At 40.0% G+C, this 17,943-nt stretch overlaps 1 protein-coding gene across 1 annotated transcript in view; it reads left to right on the forward strand.

Moving 5' to 3' along the window:
• Positions 1 to 17,943, forward strand: part of cnstb (consortin, connexin sorting protein b) — a 33,927-nt gene that overhangs the window by 15,545 nt on the left and 439 nt on the right. The window contains exons 5-11 of the mRNA XM_033649165.2: positions 834 to 920; positions 1,059 to 1,170; positions 3,125 to 3,146; positions 3,239 to 3,308; positions 5,833 to 6,095; positions 16,283 to 16,427; positions 16,540 to 17,943. The exon at positions 16,540 to 17,943 is cut by the window's right edge and continues 439 nt beyond it. Coding sequence (XP_033505056.1) covers positions 834 to 920; positions 1,059 to 1,170; positions 3,125 to 3,146; positions 3,239 to 3,308; positions 5,833 to 6,095; positions 16,283 to 16,427; positions 16,540 to 16,742 — 902 coding nt within the window. The 3' untranslated portion in view covers positions 16,743 to 17,943. The remainder of the gene's footprint in view (positions 1 to 833; positions 921 to 1,058; positions 1,171 to 3,124; positions 3,147 to 3,238; positions 3,309 to 5,832; positions 6,096 to 16,282; positions 16,428 to 16,539) is intronic.

Below are 17,943 nucleotides of genomic sequence, written 5' to 3' on the forward strand. Positions count from 1 at the left end.
CAAACAAACAAACAAACAAACAAAGACACATCCCAGTCTCCTCCCTCCTCTGATAAATAAAGGACACTCTCTAAATGCCTTAAAATATAAAGTATGAAGTTCCAGGACTAGAACTAAATGTGGGTTTTAACCCATTAATATACTGTAGAAGTTTCCTTTGCTGCCTAGCTTACTTTTTTTTTTTTTTTTTTTTTTTTTTAGAAAAAAAGTTTTATGCATGGAACCATCTCAATCTATCCTCCCTCACAGAGACCACTAACTACATTCACATTTATATTTGGATGCATAATGGGTCATTTCCTCTGCCTCTATCCTTGATGCTATCTGTCAAGTGCACAAGTTGCTGTCCATTTTCCTTTGACATTTCTTGACTTGCTGTTACCCTGACTGACATGAAATGAATGAGCAGGCCAAAGTGTTTGACTCCTCTAATTGACCTTTTCATTATGAGGATCTTTCTGACCTCTAGGTCACCTGAGGCCCTCCTCCATTTACTGTGCTGCCCTTGTGTTTTGTATTGATTTTGGTTTACTAGTTTTTTAAAGGTGCATGCTATGTGCACTGTAATGAGTCACCAACCTCCTAAAAGTAGATGTTTGCAAGACTTAAATTGGTTTTGGTGTCAGTTAACACAACATGTGCATATATATTATGTATTTTATGTCCTTAATTGCTGATAATCTCAGTTATTTATTAATTTCCCATATTTAGTAACGGGCCCAGTTTTTGCCATTATCAGCTGTACTGCAACAGAAAAACATGATGAAAGCTAAAGTTACTCAGATGTTTAGATTTAAGTCTCAGTTGATGTCTTTAACTAATAATGCTACCAGACCAGTGGGCCATCCAGTTCCTCCAGCTGGAGAAGCTCTACCATGAACGTCTGCTCTCCAACCTTGCTGCCCTGCAGGAGGACTGGGGTACTGCATGCATCTGTTTCTGTCCTCTTTACAATATCACAAGTGATCAAAAACCTAAATGTATGTTTGTGGAATGTTGAGACAAAGACTGGGTATGTGCATTAATTCTGTGCATGTCTGTACTCCACGTGTTCCCAGAGAGCCAGTGGAGAGAGAAGAAGAATGCTGAAAGCAGTTTTCCAGCTGAGACAGACGGCATCAGCCAAAAACACATCGAGACCCTGAGCCAGATCTGCAGGACACACCTCAGGTATACAGAAACACATTAACACAACATTTATCAACTGAAATCAAGCGGTTATCTGTGGGTCTGAAAAGGGAAGCCAGTTTGGAAGTGTTATAAACCTGCATTCTTTTTAATGGCCAGCAGGGGGTGGCTCTACTGGTTGCAAAAAGAAGTCTATCGAAAATGTCCCAACTTCTCACTTGAGTTGTTACCTTAACAAACATTTTCCTAATGAGTTTAGAGTCTCAATCGTTAGTTTCAAGTCTTCTTCAATACAGCATGATGCTCATTTTGTAAATTATGGTCCCATTTAGAGTAAAACAGACGGTAAAGCAGTTTCCTTCAAAATATTGCCCATATTCACTATCCAGAAAGAAAATGTTATCCTGGAAACAGCCATTGCTCTGAAGTCCCGTTTCTCCAAAAAATACAGTCTCCTTGCAGTTACAAAGATGGCCTGCATCTACACCATTTGGCTGCACCAGACATCAGACCTCCAATCTGACAAACAATCACCTGTCTACGAGGAAACACGAGTAGCTTGTTCCTCTTAGGGGATTACACCCTCACTACTATTATAAAATAACTGCTGCATGGAATGCTACATTATGTCAACCAGGAATGGAAGACTGTTTGATTAAGGTCTGACAGACAAGCATCCAATGGTCTGATGATGTTATTATGCATAATAATAGGCCATGTGCTTCCATTTGTTTGAGACTGTGACCAACATATAATGTTAGGTAGTGCATATTAGCTACATTAGCATCTTCATCCCATCAGCTGCAGCACTAACTAAACTGATAAGGCGTTCCTCATTTTGGCAGCAAGCTAGCTGTGACCTGGAGGTATGACATCAGTTGGGACAATGGATTTCATCGGTCAAATATAAATGAATGCAGGCGGAAATGCGCAGAAATCAATGGCCACCTGAATATTTTTTTGTCCTGCACAAACGTTATGTAGGGGTGTGCAAGCATGCTTAAGAACCTATAAAATCTGTTGACAAATTTCTGTGAAACTTTTTTGGACAATATTTTGTGCTCGGTGTGAAACGGCTTTTAGGGTGTAGCCATCTTGTGACTGACAAGTTGTTACCACGGCAGATCCACCTTTTTGTCCAAATATTGTCACTTACTACCTCCAAAAAACTAACATGGCGATGATCAAAATGCTAAACTTGGGACTTCGAAACGGTCGTCCACAAGCCAGTGGGTAATGTCACATACATCCAGTTCTTTTGAACAGTCTATGGTCGAAATCCAAACACTCTGTCAGGTGATGAACCTGCTCTACATTGATCAGCCACAGTACTACACACCAGACTCTCCGGTATTACTTTGTCATCAAATGTGCATTTAGTAAAGTTATGTCTCTGATATTTCCCACACCTCAGCACAAGCACAAGCTTCCAATGTAAACAGCTCTGCCTCTCAACTAGATTCCTCTCATGCCATATCCTCCCATTACTGCATCACTGTCAGACAGAAACCTTTTAGCGCCCATTTGGCTTCACTGTAATTGACCTCTATCTTTGTCTCCCATGTGGACACGCTGTTGAATCCAACACATTGATAATGCAACAAGATACATCAAGGATACAGACACACATGGGAATCATTTTGGAAAGTCAATATTTCTGGCAGGGCACAAAAGATTCCGCAGGATAGTGATTTCCATAAGATGCAGACAAATAACTGCAGGTCTGCATGCCAGACGCTGTTGTGTCCCACCTATCCCGTGACTCTCTTGGTATGTTATTGCAGCCCACAGTCATTTGAAGGAGGTGGATTTAATTATGAAGAATACAAGCTAGCTCCTACTGGAAAGGCCTGAAGAATATTTTAGCTTTTTAATATATTAAGCAACACCATAAACCTGGTCTGACCTCTGTCTACCACTTTTTGTCTGTCTCTTTCTCCTGCTGTCTGTCTGATCTTCCTGTGGCTTGGCTTTTCTTTGTTGCTATCTCACTCAGACCATCCATCAGTGTCCAACAGGTAAGACATGTGAACCTTCCCTATTTAATATTTGCTCAATTTCATAATTTTTCTACATGAAAAATGATTCTTAACTATGTTTGATTCAACAGAACATGGTGAATGCAATGCTGAAAGATATTCAGAGCAAGAATGAGACACTACAACCCTGTCATGATAAAGGTAAACGTGTTATTGTGTATATACTGTACCAAAATAATAAACAGGACTAAGATTCTGAAGCCATGATCATGCCTCTGTGAGGATGTACAGCTGTGCTTTGAGCTAAATGCTAAATTCAAGCTAACATGCTCACAATGACAGTGTTAGCAAACTGATGCTAAATAGCGGTGTTGCAGTGTTCGAGATTGGTATTTGTCTCAAAAGACGTTTCAAGACTGCTTTTTGAAAGTCCTGGTGTTACCTCGGAATTGACCACATTTTAATTAGGTCTTGTATTGGTGTTAGACAAAGAGGACTCTGGATTTTAGTTTAAGACCAACTGAAGGGATATCACTAAATTGCCTGTGCAAAAAAGGAGTGTTGAATAAAGATGGTTAAGGTGATTTTAGCTCCTTAGTGTTTGTGTTTGTTTGCTCATAGATAACATCCTAAAATTTACCTTTGCAATGCCTTTTGATGACTTATCCAGACATTTCTCATGGTACAATCTCAATTTGATGAGACCCTATGGTTTGCATGTTTCACATTTTATCGTAAGTGTGTCATGCATTCCTCTTGAAAGTCTTGTCTTTGAGGGGTTCTCTCGGTTCTTGACAAATTCTAGTCTTTGATCATGACTTGGTCTTGGTTTAGGAGGCCTTGACTCGACAACGCTGCTAAACAGGTACAATATGTTCACCATCTTACTTTAGCATGTTAGCACGCTAACATTTGCTAATTAGTACTTAACACAAAGCTGAGGGAAATGGGATTGTCTTTCATGTTGTAGGTATTTGGTCATAAACCACAGCACTGGACAAATTAAAACTTTTACACAATGAAAGTGCTTTTTGGAAAGTCAAAGCATCATCAAAATATTCACAATAAGTTGAGAGATGGACATGAATGTGTATCAACTTTCATGGCAATCCATTTTACAGTTTGGAGACATTCACTAAGAAAACAAAACAAAATATCAACCTGTGTTTTGTGGTGCTACATCCATCCAAAGTTGTTGAGATATTTCAGTCTGGACCAAAGTAGTGGGTAAACAAACATATTGCCATTTAGAGTCATGCCTCTAGCATGGCTAACAATCCATATAAGTGCAACACTAACATCTAGTATGCTTTGCAGCTCCTCAGCCCCATCGAGTTCAAAACATCTTCTCATTTTCATCCATTTCCAGCCTTCATCCTCAGGTAGCACAAGGTTATCCATGGCCTCTGGTTGTGGAATAATTTAACTGTAGCTTTGGGTACAGTTGCTTCTGTTCTACAAATTAAATCAACCACAGACTCAATGAATCCATTGATGTCATCAGTGACACCTAGAATGTGCCCCAGAGTCTGATTGGCTCCATTTCTCATGTAACTTGGGGGGATGCATTATAGTTTGTTTACATATCGTGACCTCAACTAATGGCCGCATGGTCGCTCTTGCCAAACATGGGCGTGACTCTGCTTTGCAGCTGCCTCTAATTGGCGTATGCAGTGATCCAGTTTGTTATTTCCCCTTGTGGCGCACAGCAAGCCAGAGTCCTCTGCTGGACTGGTGGAAGAAGCATGAGCAGGACAGGGAATTGACATGTTTGTCAAACAGCATGTTTTGGTCAAAAATGACTCCAAGGTTCCTTAGGTTAGATCTGATGTTTTGTGATAGTGACCCCATGTGGTCGATCACCTTTGAGACCGTTGAGTTATCAGCAGTGATCAGAACCTCGGTCTTGTCTGCATTTAGTTGGAGGAAGTTGTTGGCCATCCAGTTTTTGATAGCAGACAGACATTCATGGAGTGAGTTGATTTCTTTAATGTTATCCGGTTTAAGTGACAGGTATAGTTGAATGTCATCTGCATAACAGTGATAGGAAACGCCTTTGAAATTACTAATGATATGGCCAAGGGGAAGCATGTACAGAGAGAACAGTAGAGGAGCCAGAACAGAACCCTGAGGCTCCGTCAAATCAGCATATACAAAGAGTCATCTGGTTGAATTGTGTTGTGCAAGATTTAGCCAAGGCTTGGTAAAACAAAGCATATTACAGTCCCTGATATCACTTTGGAAACTAATGCAGCAAGAACATTGTCCAGTTTAATATCCAAGGCAAGCAGGATGTTAGTTTATCTGGCGCCCTTTTTTTCCCATCTTTTTCTTAATGTTTACTGATGGTTACCTTTGAAAACCATGAACTAGATGTAGGTAGCAGAGTCAGCAAGAGGAGAGTTCACAGATTGGTGAGTTGATTAACTCATCCCAGTAAGTAACTCGCAGCCATATGCCACAAGCCAGTGACAAAGAGCACCACCAATAAGCATAAATTTAGCACAAATTCAGCACAAATTTAGTGGAGCTGACTGGAAACATCTGCGCCTACCTCAGTTACCTCCTTTAAACCTGGGAGTGATAATTCCATTACCTTTTAATCCACTCATGGACACATTAAGATCCACAGGACCTCTGATAGACTGTTCAGTTCACATACAGTAAGGGTCAAGTAATAATCCTTAATCAATAACCGATGTCCTTTGTTTCTCCCACGTGCCAGTCAACAAGCCTGAAACAACACACGTGGATGAAGAACAAGAGCAAAGCATGAACTCGGAATCAGAGCTTCCCGCACCACAGGAGGGAGGTGAGGAGGAGAGAGAAGAAGAGCAAGAAGAGACATATGAGGAAGGGCAGGAAGTAGAAGAGGAGGAGGAGCAGTGTGAGGAGACGCCAGAGGATGAGGAGGTGAAGGTGGAGTGGCCAACAGGAGTGCCCCAGGCTTCAGACAAGGACCTGGCCAAGCTGTCCCATACAGAGGGGGTAGGCATACACTTTGTTGGCCTGTTGTTTGTCCACACTTTGAAGGAGGTGATGTAATAACTATTATTTTAGGTTAAAACAGATTAAGATGTGAGATGAATGTATGAAAGGAGCTGTTGTGATGAATACAGGAGGGGGATGAAGATCTCTTCCTGCCCTCTTTCTCATCTCTCCTTCCTGCCGTCTTTCCTTTAATCCATGCATCATCTCCCGCATGCATCTGTCCTTCCTTCCTTCCTTCCTCTCTCTGATCTCTCCTGTTCTCACTGTCCATTGCACTTTCCCTATGCATAAACTGTATTTGTGTAAGCTCTATCCTCTGACCCACAGCTCTTTGTCTTTGCTGAGACACTCCCATGAATGATTTCGGTGGTCCCGTGCTGAGATCATCGCCAACTTCTCCATGTCCAAAAAAACCTCCACCCATGTTCACTGGTGTAGCCTGACACTTGGGATGTTTACCAAATGTGCTAGATTACTGAGCCGGGGCCTGAGCCAAGACATCATGTTCTGGCTCCAACACTGAGCTGAGGGGGCCTGGTTCTTCCTAGAGGTGGAGATGAAATCAGAGCCGTTCCAAACAAGCAGTACGAGCTGAAGGCCGCGCATTGATGGGGTCAGAATCATAGCTGTTATGTAATCTGGTGAAGGATCTGCTGGGTGGGGCATGGGTGGGACTCCTTAATTTTGCAATGACTCACATTTCATGAGGGTTTTGGACTTTGTTTTTCAACCAAGTTTACATTTTCTCCCTTTCTCTTTTTCAATCACTTGAGAAGAGACAGTTTGTGTCACTAGGCAACTAATTCAGAAAATAAGTAACAGCAATACCCAGTGCTGGAATAGATAAATAGCAGTTGGCTAGAATAACAAAAAAAATGAAGAAACTCTATAATTGTTTTCTGGGGGATGACTTTTATTTGTTTGCAAAATTTGAGTTCCAGGCTTGTAGGTTTGTATTGATACATCGACATCAACCAGGGCAATTAGTAAGGCTGATATATTGACCAATATTTGCTTATTGCAGATACATTTCTTGTTAGTTACCAGCCAATTACAAGAAATTGCAGTGCACAATGTCAGAAATCAGAAACAGGTTATTGCCAAGTAGGTTTTCATATACAAGGAATTAGCCTTGGTGTTTTGGTGCGTAACAATATTGTTAAAGAAAATAAACCATAAAACCAAAAAGTCAAGAAACAGAAGTATGGAATAGAAAAAAAATACAATAAAAATATTGAAAATGTGTACAATTTATCTGTTTTAAAATGAAAGAGCTGTACAGTTTTTTGCATCATCGTGCAAAGTATTGACGGGCATTTGCAAAACTTCACAGCATGAAGTATAGAGATTATGTGTGATTATAATCCAAAAGATGGGCAACACATAGAGATAGATGTGAAGACATTATCGTAATGAGTTACATAGTTTGTCCTCCCTTTTGCAAGTTAATTTTTATGCTTCCGCGTCGGTGACAGATATGGTGGAAAGCATTACCAGGTTGTCTGTTCATCCCATTCTCAGAAACACAATATCTCAAGGACACCCAGAGGGAATTTCTTCAAATTTGGCACAAGAATGAACTGATTCGATTTTGGTGGTCAAAAGTTAAAGGTAAAGGTCACTTTGACCCTGTGTCCCTCTTAATTTTGCGAATGTGTTATCTCAAGAACACCTTGTGTGAATTTCATCAAATTTGGCACAAACGTCCACTTAGACTCAAAAATGAACTGATTAGATTTTGGTGGTCAAAAGTTGCTGTGACCTCACAAAACATGTTTTGGAGTAACTGAGGAGTTCATAAGTTATTTATGACAAAAATCCACAGAAATGTCTAATGGGATATAATGATGAAGCAATGGCATTTTATATCCAAAAGGTCAAAGGTCAACTTCAGCCATTAATCAACACCATATATCAGACATTTGGTCAGATACTAAACAGTAACACTAATGTGGGATGTCCGCCTTGAAATTGTGCTGATTGTATAGATCTTCTGTGCTGCTCGGTTGATGATGTGTGTGAAGCATCCATGTTATAGAATTTGTAGCTTCTTAACAGCAAAATCCATATTTGAAGATTGTCAGCAGTCATGGCTAAATATGAGTCTGGACTCTGGACAGACATGGATGTAAACTGTAACTGCAACTTGCCTAGTTTGCGATGGCATGCACCCATAATTTAAATTCAACTGAAAAATGTACAAATTCTGTTGATTTTCTCCCGCTCTCTCCCTCTTTTGCTCAGGTTATAGCAGTTAGTCCTGTATATATTAATCCTGCATCTTGAGATCTCCCAGCCAGTTAGTTGCTTTCCTGACTAAAATGAACCACAGGCAAACAGGTTGTGAGCTGACAGAAACACATGAAACCACAGTATCCCTCTCTCTGTCAAAACAAGCCATTAAGTCTGCTGGCTCACTGCTCATTCAGTCCTCAGCTGGCCACAGCAGTGACCTGCTGAACAAAGCTGAGCAGCAGGCAGCAGTATTAGTTTATGGGATGTATAATAGATCACTTTGTTGACAGTGTGATATGTGAAAAGGCCTGTGTCCTCGCAAACAATATGGAATGAAGTCTTAGAGGACAATGAAGCATTAGGAATATTTGAAAGATATATTCATCTGTTGTGGATGAGTCATTTTTTTCCGTATGCTTTGTGGCTCTAAATGTTTCTGTTAGTTCAGTTCTGTTTGCAGCTGTCTGAGAGCTCATCAGTCACAGAACTCATAGCTTCTGCACATGTATCCATGCTACTGCCACTAACTCATACCACCTTGGGTCAAAAATGACTAATCTACAACACTACAAATCAAATCTGTAGCTGCCCCATAGACAAGGAATGTGAAATTTTCTTGACCTACAGAATGATTTACATTCAAAATCATTTAAAACTCAACCATAAAACCTTCCTCAGATGCACTTGCAGTCACCGCTATAACCTTCACCTAATCATTTCTCTGTGGTGGAGTTTATATCTCGACTGTACTAGAGAGCTTATTCTACTCACATTAACAAATGTTACTTTGGCCTGATGGTTTTCTCAAACCATGCAGTGTTCCTCTTTAACATCACAATTTCCACAGTAGTAACACAGAAAATGCTGATTTGATCGGGACTTGACTTGAGCACTAGAAACTTAAAAAGTCAAGCTCTGTATAGACTTTAGTGAATAGGATGACCACCAGGGGTGGAAGTAACAAATTACTTTCACTTACAGTCAGGTCCATAATTATTTGGACAATGATACAGTTGTCATCATTTTGGCTCTGTACACCACCACAATGGGTTTTAAATGAAACAATGAATACCTGCTTAAAGTGCAGACTCTCAGCTTTCATTTAAGGCTTTTTTCAAAAATGTAGTATGAACCGTGTAGGAATGACAACCATTTCTTCACACAGTCCCCTGACTTTAAGGGCTCATAAGTATTTGGACAAACTAACATAATCATCAATTAAACAGTCAGTTTTAATACTTGGTTGCAAATCCTTTACAGTCAATGACTGCCTGAAGTGTTGGACACACAGGCATCATCAGATGCTGGGTTTCTTCCCTGGTGATGCTCTGCCAGCCCTTTACTGTAGCCGTCTGCACTTCCTGCTTGTGTTTTGGGTGTTTTGCCCTCAGTTTTGGCTTCAGCAAGAGAAACGCATGCTCAGTTGGGTTCAGGTCAGATGATATGACTTGGCCATTGCAGAACACTCCACTTCTTTGCCTTAAAAATGTCTTTGGTTGCTTTTGCAGTATGCTTCAGGTCAATGTCCATCTGCACTGTGAAGCATCGTCCAATGAGTTTTGAAGCATTTGGTTGAATCTGAGCAGATAATGGTGCCCCAAACACTTCAGCTTTCATCCTGCTGCTCTTCTCAGCAGTCACATCATCAATAAATACAAGAGATCCAGTTTCACTGGCAGCCATACATGGCCATGACATAACAGTACCTCCACCATGCTTCACTGATGAGGTGGTGTGCTTTGGATCATGAGCAGTTCCTTCCCTTCTTCCTTCTCTTGTCTTCCCATCATTCTGGTAGTTGATCTTTGTTTTATCTGTCCATAGTATGCTGTTCCACAACTGTACAGGCTTTTTAGATGGTTTTTGACAAACTCTAATCTGGCCTTCCATTTTTAAGGCTAACCAATGGTTTGCATCTTGTGATAAACCCTCTGTATTTATTCTAGTGAAGTCTTGTCTTGCTTACAAGAGCAGCAGGATGAAAGCTGAAGTGTTTGGGGCACCATTATCTGCTCAGATTCAACCAAATGCTTCAAAACTCATTGGACGATGCTTCACAGTGCAGTTGGACAATGACCTGAAGCATACTGCAAAAGCAACCAAAGACATTTTTAAGGCAAAGAAGTGGAATGTTCTGCAATGGCCAAGTCATATCATCTGACCTGAATCCAACTGAACATGCGTTTCTCTTGCTGAAGCCAAAACTGAGGGCAAAACACCCAAAACACAAGCAGGAAGTGCAGACGGCTACAGTAAAGGGCTGGCAGAGCATCACCAGGGAAGAAACCCAGCATCTGATGATGCCTATGTGTCCAACACTTCAGGCAGTCATTGACTGTAAAGGATTTGCAACCAAGTATTAAAACTGACTGTTTAATTGATGATTATGTTAGTTTGTCCAAATACTTATGAGCCCTTAAAGTTGGGGGACTGTGTGAAGAAATGGTTGTCATTCCTACACGGTTCATACTACATTTTTGAAAAAAGCCTTAAATGAAAGCTGAGAGTCTGCACTTTAAGCAGGTATTCATTGTTTCATTTAAAACCCATTGTGGTGGTGTACAGAGCCAAAATGACGACAACTGTATCATTGTCCAAATAATTATGGACCTGACTGTATATTACTGTAAAAAGTGTTTTTTTTGTGTGTACTTATACTTAAAAAAAGTAATTTTACTTTAAATTATGTCTTTTTTATCACAAGTATTTTACTTAGTAAAAACAAAAGTCACATGAATCAGTCACAGTAAACTGTATGAGCAATGCTGCACATGTGGAAGAATAGCTAGTGCTGTACAACAGCTAATGGGGATCCTTAATAAAACAAACAAACAAACAAACAAACATGGTGTGTATTAAAATTCTGCAGTCTCTTCATTGCTGTAACATGTGTTGTAATATGCAGCTGAAGAGGCTGGGCAGTTTAGCCTCTTTTTTTATCGTTGTCTTGCATCCCTTTGTAGTTGTAATGTATCTTTTGTTGTTTTTTAATCTTTTAATAGTTGTTTTGTGTCTTCTTTAAGATAATTTAGTGTCTTTTTTGATCATTTTGTGTCTACTTGTGGTTGTTTTGTAGGGGTGGGAATCAGAGGATGTACAATGCGATATTATCACGTTACCTAAGTCACGAGACAATATTATTGCGACTTTGAACATGTATTGCAATAAAATATACTGCTTTATATAATATTTTATTACCTTTTTTTTCAATAGTAAATCTGTCCCCAAAGGAAAACATCTGTTTTATCTAATAAGATAAAGTTTTCCATTTGTGCATCTCACCTCTGCAATTTTTTTGCAGCAAAATGTATCTAGTGGACTTAAAAAGCAACTGATTATGTTATTCTAGTAGGCTACCTAAAGTTTACCTTGTAATATTAATAATTTAGATAATAAAGAAAGCAATACTTGGCACTGTGTGACGATACGATATGGCCACACAAAAATATCACAATACTATGCTGTATTGATTTTTCCCCCCACCCCTATTGTTTTGCCACTTTTGTAGTTTTTTTTTCGGTCTCTTTGTAGTTCCCTAGGTGTGTGCCCGGTAGGCCTGGTTAATAATACCCCCATGTCCTCACCACCTCTTTCCCTTTAAAAAATGTAACGCACTAATGTTTACTCAGAGTACATTAAACCGACCTACTTTTCACTTTTACTTAAGTAGACTTACATTCTTACACAATTTATTTTACTTTTACTTCACATTTCTTTAAAGTAACAATATTTTTACTTGAGTATAATGTTGGTGTACTCTTTTCACCTCTGATGACCACAGTAACATTTGGCATGCCATTGACCCACTGACCTCAGTAAGTAATTGACTCATAAATGATGTCAGCAGATGAGGCTGACAGCTTGAGAAATGACTCCACTTCAGTAGTCAGCGTATGAGCGTGCAGTGTGTTTCTGCTCTGTGGTTTGTTTAGAGATTAGATCAGGGGTCTGTTTCACAAAGCAGGTTTAGTGAAAACTAAAGAGAGTCTGTTAACCCTGAAATGAGGGAAACTCTGAGTTTTCCGTTTCAAAAAGGGAGGTAACTCAAACCAGAGAAAGAGGAGTAACTCTAGCCTGTTTCAGAGAGAGAGGTAACTTAAGCTCTCGGTCAGTTACCGTAGTAACAGACTCTATGAACCTAACCTGGTCGGGACCAAGTTTTTGTCAATGAACCTCGAGTTTCTCTCTGTCTCCGCCCTCTTTCAGAGCCACACACTCCATTTGATTTCCTCATTCATTCAGTCAGCAGGCGAGTTTTGGCGTAGCCTAGTTCTGCCGTCTGTCATTTTAAAAAATCAGAGTCAGTATATTAGAAGTCCATTAGGCACAGTAGGTGGCGACTTTTTTCACTAACATGGCATGTCCTTTTGATAACGATCCCGTGGATGAAGGTGCAGCATTACTGCGCAGAGAATTAAATATTCGTCGGGAGATGGTTATCAGACCGCGCATAGATGTTCTAGCATTTCCACACAATTATCTTTTTGAGCTGTACCGTTTCACGTCACAGTCCATCATCTACATACACAACCTAATCCGTCCTTACATTTGCAACATTACCAATCGTAGTCATGCTCTCACATCCCAGCAGATATTATGTGTTGCGCTGCGTTTCTTTGCAAATGGAAGTTTTTGTACAATGTCAGAGATGCTGAGCACTTGAGTAAGGCAACTGTATGCAGGGCGGTCAGAAAAGTGTGCTCGTTTTACGGGCATCTGCCTTCTTTCTGTTGGCTGAGTAGAAGTCTGTGTTAGTTTAAATGGGCTTAATTATTTAACAGAACATGATATAGATGAGAAGATATTTATGTGTGTGAAAACAGCATTATGTTGGGGATAAAACAACTGCACAGTCAAACAGCCACTTAATATTTACTTTACAATGTAAAACATGATCAGAATGAGGTACCCCCATGAGAGGTCTTACCTGTTTGAACAATGTTTTTATATTTCATCCTAAACTGCTGCCAAGTGCACTTCTCCCCTGCGGGATTGCACCTAAATGAAATAAATTAATAGGCTACCATTCAATCAGTTTTCCCCTGTAATATTATTGTGATTGCAAAGGACTACATTTAAACTTACGCATTGACCCGAGCAGCAATGTTCTCCCATGCCGTCTCCCTCTCTTTTGCAGCTGCAGCGGTGTTGTACTTCTTTTTGAAAACGTGTGCAAACTCGCCGTATGAGCGCATTAAGATTTCTAATTCTAGTGGGGTGAAAAACGCAGCCCTCCTCTTCCCTGTTGCCATGGTGACTCGTCGAATCGGGGCTCCATTGATGCTGGCTTTTTATAGTTGTGGTGCACGCGCTTGACTCCAGGTGAAACTACTCTGAGTTGATTAAACTGATTCAAATCAGCTGTTCTGGAACCGGAAACTCAGAGTTTCCTATCTCAGAGTAGATCAACTCAGAGTTCAGGATTAGACTCAGAGTTTGTTGAACCTGCTTTGTGAAACGGACCCCAGGTCAAAAGGTTTGCATTAGGGTTTGTTAGGAATCGCTCTTATTACTGACCTCTGTTGACTGTACTGTGTAACTGCACTTTCAATATCAGTCAAAATACTCTGACTGTGTATCATAATGAGTACATTATCAGTTATATCTCCCTGGTCTGTCTACATGTTGAGTTTGCCACATCATGAGTCAGGCTTCCTGTGTCCCTCCAACACAGAGAGTAATGTGTGCTCCTGTGTTGTTGCACCTGTGCATCTGCAGCTCTGTGTTTACTCGCCTCAGCCTCTGTGGCTCTGCTCCTGTTCATGTAAAATGCTGCTGTTGACTCATACCAAACATACAGTAGGTTTCACATTAGTCTGCTGATGGAGCCTGCTCACTCCCTGACACTGATTATCTTTGGTAAAGTTCATGTATTATATTCTGTGGTTTTTACTTTACTTATTTACAATAAGTGGTTTAACAGTGCTATTACTTGTGACAAGGGTTTTAGTCAGAGTGTGGAGAGTCTGTGTTTGTGTAGTGTGTAGTTATTGTGGCTGATCAACATGGCTGGATTTCAACCATAGACTGTAGAAAAGAGGTGGACGTAGTAATAGGTGTAGATTTTAGGAGGAACTCAGGGGACACCCCCCCCCTTAATATTTATATCATGTGCATTTGTTTCCCCTCAAAAAACATGAAAGTAGCAGAGGGCTTTCACCATACACTATAAATTGATGCAGAAAGGGTTGAAGACAAAGTCCAAGGTTAAGCAAAAATAAAAACATGTAATGAATTTGTTACACCACATAAAAATGTGTCTTTAACCACCCAGCCACATTTGAATGATCACAAAAAATGCCATGTATATCAAATTAGGTTTCAAACTTGTGAAAAAATGATCAGTTATTCCCTGCTGTGAGACGCTGCGGGCGTGTCTGCTGACGGAGCTGATATGAATATCGAGCCACTACGAAACAATGGACACTCTTCAGAAGCTAAGCCAGTAGCACAAAGCACACATGCACATTAGTGATGGCTGTTCAGCTTGTGTTTGTATGATTGTGGCATTTAACAGAGATGTTTATTCATGTATTTATTAGACAAAAGGAGCTAAGAGAGCTTGTGGGACGTAGCAAGCTCACACACGGGGGGCAAACGAAACGTCACTGAAGTTCTGCGCTGAGCTCTATGTTAACGTTTGAAGTAACGATGTATCTTACTATATAATGACAAAAACTCTGTCTGTGTGTGGGTGTGTCTGTTCCACGTTTTCTCCTCACTGACATGGTAAATCTATGTGAAACTGCACATAGGCATTGAGGATTGGCATAGGTAGAAGGTGACAAAGCTACCAAAGGGTATGGACTAGTATATATAAAGCAGGGGAGGAATTAAGTTAAGGTTCGCTCTAGTGCGTCATCAAGCAAGCTTTTAGGCCCTCCCAAAAAAAATCCTGGACACAGGAATAGTGAAAAACAGTGCAACGGTCGTTCTCCACATTTCAGTACTACACAGGCCCCTGTTTTTCCTGTTTTTAACAAGTATTTTCTAACATGTTTAATGTGTTTAGAAGGAAAACACAGACTTTGCTTCACCCATACTTTAAGTGTGGGTGAAGGAATCTCAACCACCCATTTCATGTGCCCCCCCAATGTAAAAAAAACCCAACCTTCAAACATACGCCCTTGACAATAGGCTATAAATTTGTTGAGTATTTTGCAACTAGTAAAGAAAAATATTCTCAAATCTTACACTTTTTATTGACTAACCTCAGCTGAAACCAAAACTGTATTTTAGTAAATTATCTTTCGAGAGCCCTTATGGAAATGTAATATATCTAAATATACTGAATTTCCAAGTATGATATGCATGTAATTAAAACATACATGTACAGACTATATATGAAACCTCTCAGAACAATTTCACATATTTACATACATGTCTAGCCCATAGAAATATGTACACTTATGTATATGTACGGTATGATACAATGATTGCCATATATGTCACATATATAATTATTTATACATATAACGTGTATGTATTTGTATAAATGTGCAATACACACACACACACACACACACACACACACACACACACACACACACACACACACGGCAATACAAAATATTTTTGCAATGATGTAGAATACAAACTATACAAGTATATGAAATATATGGTACATTAAACATGTATTCACTTATCTATGATACATAGATGATCTTTTAAAACTGGTTACATACATGTGTGAGGTGGTGCAGTGCAATTTATCTTGCACATGGCACACTTTAAGCCTTAGAACCATAAATGAAAACTACAGTATGTCGTATTTTTATGTATTCATTTATCATAGGCCCATAAATATCTCCAGCGTAAGTGGTTTATGTCAGCATTTATAATATACGCTGATTTTGGCATCAGTTTCTGGATAAAGCAACCCCAAAAACTTCTTTAAAACAATAGGAAAACATCAGTGGTTATTTCTCTTGTCTCTGTGTCTCCCTCAGAGTTCCTCCCCAGATGGTCTGGTCTCCATCCTGAAAAGGAGGAGAGCATCACTGGATGGATTGCCTCCCCCGAGTGACACTGTTACCAAACAGAACTCCAAACGCAAAGTTCGCTTCAGTGAGCCAGAGGACGGCATTGAGCACGGTACAGCTGAACTCATCTGTAATGCAAACATGTCTGTCGAAATGTTTGAGACATCTTTAAAATGTAGGTTCCAACATGCATGTAGTAACATTTGTCCATTTCGTACTTGTAGATGAGGTAGGTGGAGACTCCTGCCTGATCCTGCTGCTGCTGTGTCTGGTTACCGTGGTGATCAGCATAGGTGGGACGGCCCTCTACTGCACCCTGGTGGACACTTACTCCAACATTTGTACCGACTTCACCCACAACGTCGACTTCTATGTCATGAGTGTGCGGAGGTTCTTCGAAGGGCTCGGACACTGGCTGCCCCTCTAGACTTAGACCCTGTCACCTGCATTCCACAAGAGAGCTGTTTCAGACACTCGTACTGAACGGACTGTGTCATAAAGCCAGGATGAGACAGTTCATGAGCACAACTCCAATGAGAGTGTTTAAAGCTTTGATTTCCTCCACAGTGACAGCAAAACAGCGGGTGCTCACAGCACACTAAACAGTAAAAACTGTTACAGGCGTGCATGTTGTCGGATCACAGTTCAAAAACTCCTGTTTACTACTGTTGTGTGTGGATATTTCCTCTTAAGCTCAACCTTACAGATAGCACACAAGAGGGCTCACAACTCTCAACAATATTTATATTTTAACAGAAGTAGTTAATCTGTGTAGAAGTGTTTCCCTGTGCTGTGTTTTGTCTTTTGTTCCAGAAGGTGTTTTGTGCTGGTTATATTTTGACTCATAAAGACAGAAATATATCTTTAGAATCATTAGGGTTGTACGTGTGTGTATGTGTGTGCGCATGTGTGTGTGTGTGCTGTTTTTTGAGTGACTGATGAGCCAAAAGATGATTTTTTAAAATTCATGTTACCATTATCTTTCGCTCTGTTGACCCATCTCTGTTAAATGCATATACAGTAGGGCTGTACACCTTTATCACACATGTTATACAGCACGACGACAAACGTTTATGTTTTGAAAAACCCTGCTTCCAGATACAGATGGGCCTTTATGATCCTTTCACTGAGAGAAATCATTTTATAGCTGCGCATTTACCTCAATACAAGCAGTTACTCTTCACATTCCTCTTATCATGTGACCAACTCAAAGCGAAACATTGAACTATATGTAATACTAGTGACCTATTGGGCGCAGCATCCTAAAACAGTCTGCATGAATGATGCTGTATGTGTAGATTCAGGAGGACCGTGGCTCTTGGTTTGGAAATATCAAGTCTACAAAACATTTCAGTGTAGTTAAGATTAGCAGTATGCAATACAGTAATTTAACTCCACAAACTCAGGCCTTACCTTGTGTTTATACCTTTGGTGCTCATTGTTTTCATGTTCACCCTTTAGTGAACTGTATAACCCTAAAACTTCCGCTCTACATCTGGACTTACGATCATATCCATTCTCCTCCTGCAGTGAGCAAACAGCTACATCAATGATAGTAAAAACCCAATGCAGAGAAAACATTAAAAAAAAACCCAAGCGAAAATAAAAAAAAAGTACATTATTATCGT

The sequence above is a fragment of the Epinephelus lanceolatus genome, chromosome 13 (assembly GCF_041903045.1).
Source record: "Epinephelus lanceolatus isolate andai-2023 chromosome 13, ASM4190304v1, whole genome shotgun sequence".
Lineage (NCBI taxonomy): Eukaryota > Metazoa > Chordata > Actinopteri > Perciformes > Serranidae > Epinephelus > Epinephelus lanceolatus.